This window comes from Colobus angolensis, unplaced genomic scaffold, assembly GCF_000951035.1.
Source record: "Colobus angolensis palliatus isolate OR3802 unplaced genomic scaffold, Cang.pa_1.0 Scaffold13, whole genome shotgun sequence".
NCBI lineage: Eukaryota > Metazoa > Chordata > Mammalia > Primates > Cercopithecidae > Colobus > Colobus angolensis.
The window spans coordinates 9,995,091-10,002,018 of NW_012114252.1; the positions used below are offsets into that span (position 1 = coordinate 9,995,091).

General features: G+C 38.8%; 1 protein-coding gene across 2 annotated transcripts in view; it reads left to right on the forward strand.

Annotated features, from left to right (window-relative positions):
• The window catches only part of TM9SF2 (transmembrane 9 superfamily member 2), a 102,624-nt gene that overhangs the window by 12,474 nt on the left and 83,222 nt on the right, over positions 1-6,928 (forward strand). For both annotated transcript variants that reach the window (XM_011933830.1, XM_011933828.1), the window contains exon 2: positions 5,866-5,933. In XM_011933830.1, coding sequence (XP_011789220.1) covers positions 5,866-5,933 — 68 coding nt within the window. The remainder of the gene's footprint in view (positions 1-5,865; positions 5,934-6,928) is intronic.

Sequence of the window (6,928 nt, forward strand, 5' to 3'; positions counted from 1 at the left end):
ACTTCTGTTCTACAGATCAGAACGTTGAGGAACAGGGAAGTGAATAAACTTGCCTAGAATCACACAGCTAGTGTCAGGCAGCATTTAAGCCCAGGTTAAAAGTCAACAGAAATAAAAAGTTATGGTAGCAGCAGTTGAGTTTACCTACTTTGTTTCTGCAGTCCAGCTTTTTAACTCCTTTCCTCGTGTTAAAGAAGCAAGGAATCCCTAGTTCATAAGGCTACTATCAGAATTGTGCATGGCAATTACTGTCTTCCTTTTCCCTAGACTAGTGAAGAAGACAAGAATAGTGGATAGGCATTAACAAGGTTCAGAAGGCTGTCTGTCTTAGTGTTCTTGAAAAACACTGGAAGAGCCTACTTGCACTACTTGGATGAATGGGAGACGAGAGGAAGGAAGAGCCTTTCACAGAAACCCTTATACTAATAAACCTTTATTCAGACTCAGGAATGGCCAGTTTCTTTAAGATAATAGATTACAGCTGCTATGTTTATTTGTTATAGTTATTATGTGCCAATTATGGACGAGCTTCTGCATGTACTATTTTCTGTTTTATTATTACATCATTCAGTTCCTATATTCAAAATTATTACTTGCCCCAGAGTGCTTAGTAAGAGTAGACCTAGGATTTGAAGTGAACCCAGCATTCTGATGATACATTCTTTCTAAGAAGGAGAATTGGAAGCTCCTTCATCGGATCAGGAAGGGTTGACAGATAAGGTAAATTTAATGGGTATTAGATATTAGATGAAATGCCAAACATAGATGGATTAGAAACTAATAAATGCAGATAAGAAAATAAGGAAAGGGTTTGAAAACCCCCTTGGGCTATGTGCTAAAATGGAGTAAGAGTGATAGTAATTGGTTTAAAAGACACCAAGTTACATAAACAGAAGATTAACATGGTTTCTGGAAAAGAAGTTTTCCTGGTTTCTAGAGTTACTGGAAGATTTGCTGTAGTTTTAGAAGGAGCCAATGAATTTGATTTCTAAAGTTTTGACAAAATTGTTTTTTAAAGGTTAAAATGAAATGGAAATGTGGCGTGGGTTGGCTTAAGGGCTGAGTGAGGTGGAGTGAGAGAAATCCATGGGGAGTGCTGACAGTGGAGATTTCCAGGACTGGTGCTTGAGGCTAATTTGGGTTTTAAATTTAGAAAAGAGAATGCACATGAAATGTTTTAATTTGCCAGTGGTACAAATCTCCATATGTAGCATAATGTAAAGCTAATGGAAATATATTTTCAGAAGCCCTCTTCAAGTTATTATAAGACAGCACAAAGTAAATTAATTTGGTCATGGACGAATTGAGAAAGTGTATCTGAAGAGAAACAGTTACCATGTTTTTGAGATGATGAGCTCCAAGCTATCAGTTTAGAACATAGGAAGGAAATAAAGAACTGTCCTTGAAGAATTTAAGCTTCTGGCTAGAAAGGCTAATGAAAGTAACAATGTTATTCTATACTTACATGAAACTTTAACATATAAATCTTAAACTCTGCTATGATTCTCCATGACATGCCTTTTAAGAAAGATATGAGAATAGGGCAAGGTCCTGAGAAGAGCAGCTGGCACGACAAGGAGATAGGTGATTCAGAAGATTAAGACTCAAAGGAGATAGGAGAGAATGCAGAAAATGAGAATAATGTTTTCCCTCAATCTTAGACTCTTAGAGCCAAAAGTTGTCCCTTGAAACTTCAGAGAGGACATCATAAGCTAAGCAAAAATTTGTATTACTTCATCAATTGGGTAGAGATGGGAGAAACATTTACCCTAAATTTATATGCCCTGAGACAATGTCTTAAAATTTTTCACATGGCCTCAGGCTTTCAAACTTTATGCCTTGTGTTGGACCATCTGAGGTTTGAATTCAAATAATATTGAAAAATACCTGGAAAACAGTGCTGAAGGGTGTACTAGAATTCTAATCCAGCTCACTGCTTGTTTTTGTAGGGCCTTCAGGCTAATAATTGTTTTTACATTTTTAAGTGGTTGGACAAAAAAGTCAAAAGAAGGGTAATATTTAGTGATGAGTGAAAATTACATGAGAATAAAATATCAGTGCTGTAAGTGCAAGTTTTATTGGGCTACAGCCATGCTCACTTGTGGATGTAGTGTCTACGACTGCTTTTGCACTACAGCAGTGGCAGAGACCCAATGTCCTATAAAGCTTAAGTTACTCTCTGGCCCTTTACAGAAAAAGTTTGCCAGCCTCTTAGGTAGACTAATAAAATTAGCGTCATTTTTCCAGGAAAAGAAAAGATTGTAGTGACTAGAGGAAAAGCGTTAAATAGATGAAGAGATGTTGTATACAGTCATGAACCACATGACGTTTCGGTCAATGACAGACCGGTGGTCTCATAAGATGATAATGGAGCTAAAAATTCCTATTGCCTACTGACATGATAGCCATTGTGACATCATAGCGTAATTACCTTATTTTTAAAAAGTTTAGCATAGCCTAAGTGTACAGTGTATAAGTCTACAGTTGTGTACAGTAATGTCCTAGGCCTTCACATTCATTCACCGCCCACTCACCCAGAGCAGCTTCCAGCCTTGCAAGTTCTATTCACGGTAAGTGCCCTATGCAGGTGTAACATTTTCTCCTTTTAGATTGCATTTTGATTGTACCTATTCTATGTTTAGATGTGTTTAGCTATACAAATACCATTGTGTTACAGTTGCCCCCGATATTTAGTACAATCACATGTTGTTTAAGTATGTGATGGACCACACTATATATATACCCGAGGTGTGTAGTAGGCTACACCATCTAGATTTGTGCAGGTATGCTCTGTGATGGTCCCATGACAAAATCCCCTAATGACATGTTTCTCCGAACACATCCCTGTGGTTAAGTGACACATGACTGTAAATGGTGCTGAGCAGCATGCTGTTCTTTCCTGTGCTGTTCTTTCTGTTTCTGGTCTAACACAGAGGCTGTTAGCCTCCTGGGACTATTTACATTTAATTAAATACAACTTAAAATTCAGTTCTTCAGCTACATTGACTGCATTCCAAGTGTCCAATAGCCACATGTGGCTGGTGGCCACCATATTTGAAGAACATTTCCATCATTGCTTAAAACTCTGCTGGACATGGCTATGTAATAGTAAATATGGTACTTTGTGCCAGGTGCTGCTCTTGAATCTTCTCAAAAACTTCTTGAAGTAGGGATTATTATCACTTCTGTTCTACAGATCAGAACGTTGAGGAACAGGGAAGTGAATAAACTTGCCTAGAATCACACAGCTAGTGTCAGGCAGCATTTAAGCCCAGGCAGCCTAGCTTCAGAGTCTTGCTTAATCATTTCGTGCTGAGAAAGGTTGAGAGTGAGGAACACGCTTAATCGTAGCAGGAGGGACATGGCTTATGTGTTGACAGTGCTGTACAGATTTTGAAACACAAAACTTAGAAAAGTTATGTAGAGTGTAATAGCTACATTCCTTCCTAGGAGGAAATCGAGAGATAGGAACTGGACTAGTGTTTTGGAGACCTGTCAGTCTTCATTAGGTTAAATGGATCATTTGAATTCTGACTTATCTTCATAGTAGTGTTGACCCTTTCTAATTAGTGGAAATTATTTTGGCAAGGGAAGCCATTAAATGGGAATTTTGCCTTCACAACAGTTAGATGTATTTGTGTTAATTCAAGCATGCTGTAGTCTACATGATAAACTACATGCTACATATCATGTCCTATTACCTTTTTAGCTGGGTTGAAGGCTGTGTTGCCGTTGAGTTATAATTTCACTTGAGTAGAGGTGTAGGGGCCACATATGATACTGTGTTTGTTATTACATACAAAGGCTGATGCCCTCCGTTGTATAGCATGAATATTGGGTGAGCATTTTAGTGGATGAACACTTCCTTCTTCTGAATATTACTAAATTTTTTTGGTTTTATTTTAACAAATGCATAGCATTTCATGTGTCAGGCACTATTTGGAGTACTTTATAAATGTTAACTTATTTAATCTCCATATCCCTATGAGAGAAATACTGTTTTGTTTTTTTTTTGAAATGGAGTCTCGCTGTGTTGCTCAGGCTGGAGTGTAGTGGCGCGATCTTGGCTCACTGCTACCTCTGCCTCCAGGGTTCAAGCAGTTCTCCTGCCCCAGCCTCCCCGGTAGCTGGGATGACAGGTATGTGCCACTACACCCAGCTAATTTTGTATTTTTAGTAGAGACGGGGTTTCGCCATGTTGACCAGGCTGGTGTCGAACTCCTGACCTTTGGTGATCCGCCTTGGCCTCCCAAAGTGCTGGGGGGTTACAGGCATGAGCCACCGCACCTGTCCGAGAAATACTGTTATCCTCGTTTTGCAGATGAGGAAGCTAAAGTACCCATGAGGAAAGTGACATGTTTAATAGTTTGACCACAGTCACACAATTAAACAAGTGATAGCACCGGGATTTGAACCCAGGCAGTCTGGCCACAGAACCTGTAATCTTGCCTGCTGTGTTTTGCTGCCTTTCTGGTGGCAGTGGACTATTGATTTGTTTTAATTGTACACCAACCATCTCGTCTTGCTTTGGGGGAGGTTAGCAAGTGTAGAGAATTGTTGACAGCACTAGTAAGTGAGATCAAAATGACAAGTGTGGCTCTGTGGCACTCCCAGAAGCCTCATGACTAGTCCACAGGCAGTATACAGCTCTAACTCTATAAAATAAATACTTGTCCCAGCTAAACAGCTCTTAGTCATTTTTTGATTAGCACCAAAAGTATTTCAGGGCACACATGACTTGCTGGCTTCCTCAGCTGGTAAATTCTGTCATGAGTAGCCTGAGCTCCTTTTTTGAGAGGGTGGGTCAGCATTATGGGTCCTGCAGAACTTCAGCTACACCTGGGAGAAATTTTGGAAGCTTCACTAGGAAAGTGTAGCTTAAAATTAGCCTATATTTCCCAGGAAGTTGATACAGCTTATCTCCCTCTACCCTGATGTTCAGCTTGATCCGGTTATTGCCACCTTCTTCACTGCTACTACCTTGTAGTTCATTGTTCTTAAATTGATGGAAGAGGTCCTTCAAAGTTAGACCATGTGGTCGTTGTCTATCCCCGTGTGCTTAAGAGTACACATGCGCATGGAATTGTATTCCAGTATAGTTGATCTAGAAGTATCTAACCAACTTGGCAGCATTTCTTGGTTGCTTGCTGTGAAAATGCTAAAAATTGTGTTTAAAAATAAAAATTGTTGTGCTTCTGAATGTAATACCAGATTTGCAAACCAGATTTTTAAAAACAGCATCTATATTAATATAAATGCTTTTAGTTAAAATATCTTAATAATTTTTTAGAAAATTTAGAAAGCATTTAAAAACTATTGGAGACATTTGCAACTCTGAAAATTATTTTATTGTATTTTTAAAATTAATTATTAAAAAACTTTTAAGACGGAGTCTTGCTCTGTCACCCAGGCTGGAATGCAGTGGTGCCATCATAGTTCACTGTAACTTTGAACTTCTGGGCTTGAGTGATCTTCCTGCCTCAGCCTCACAAGTAGCCAGGAATACAGGCTTGTGCCATTGTGCCCAGCTAATTTTTAAAAATTTAAAAATTTTTTTGTAGGAACGGGCTCTCGCTATATTGCTCAGGCTAGTCACAAACTCCTGGCCTCAAGTGATTTCCCACCTCAGCCACCTAAGGGGCTGGGATTACAGGTGTGAGCCACCATTCCTGGCCCTATTGTAGTATATTTTAAATGTATATAAATCCACTCAGTGAATGGATTTGTAAGAGAATTGTTTAAAGTTGACTGGAATTATGACATTTTACACTTCAGACATTGTCAAATTCTTTTTCCATTCTAAGCATGACTTAAGGCTTTATGTCGTGTTGGTTATATTCTAATTTTGTGTTTCCTTATTTTCAGGCTGAAATAGAACTATTTGTGAACAGACTTGACTCAGTGGAATCAGTTCTTCCTTATGAATACACAGCGTAAGTTTTTCAGCTTGGTTTTTATATAAAATTCAGAATTTTGTACATTGAGAACTTTGTTTTCTCACAGTTGTGGACAAATTGATATGCATTTTTAAAATGTACACGGCCTGAAAATATTTTTTAAGGTGTACTCTTCCAAGGTGTGGTTAAAAATGTGATCTTTGTTTTAAGTTTCTTTGTAATACAACAGAAGCACTGACTAAACAATGAATTTCCTTTTTTACCTGACTGAACAAAAAGGTATTTTGTTTTCTTAACATTTTAAAATTATAAATAGCTCCACATATTTTTAAACAAAATTTTTGTGTCCCACATAATCAGTTCCCAGAAATAACTACTTTGATGTCTACTTCCCCACATTTTTTTCTCTGAATAGTCTAATCTATATAATCACATTTATTCGTTTTTGTTTTAAACAGAAGTAGATTCATAGTATTTATATTTATATTTATTTTTATGTTTTTGAGACAGAGTCTCACTGTATCGCCCAGGCTGGAGTGCAGTGGTGCGATCTTGGCTTGCTGCAACCTCTGCCTCTGGCGTTCAAGTGATTCCCCTGCCTCAGCCTCCCAGGTACCTGTGTTTACAGGCACATGACACCACGTCTCGCTAAGTTTTGTATTTTTAGTAGAGACGGGTTTCACCATGTTAGCCAGGCTGGTCTCAAACTCCTGGGCTCAAATGATTCACCCACTTCGGCCTCCCAGAGTGCTGGGATTATAGGCGTGAGCCACTGCACCTGGCCCATACTATATTATTTTTGATTGGCATCTTGTTTTTCTCATTGAATATATTGTGGGCATCTTTCCATGTCAATACATAGCTACCTCACTCTTTTTAGTGGCTGCTATTATTTCTATTTTAGAATTATATAGATTCCGGCCGGGTGCAGTGGCTAATGCCTGTAATCCCAGCACTTTCGGAGGCTGAGACGGGCGGATCACGAGGTCAGGAGATCGAGACCATGGTAAAACCCCGTCTCTGGCCGGGCG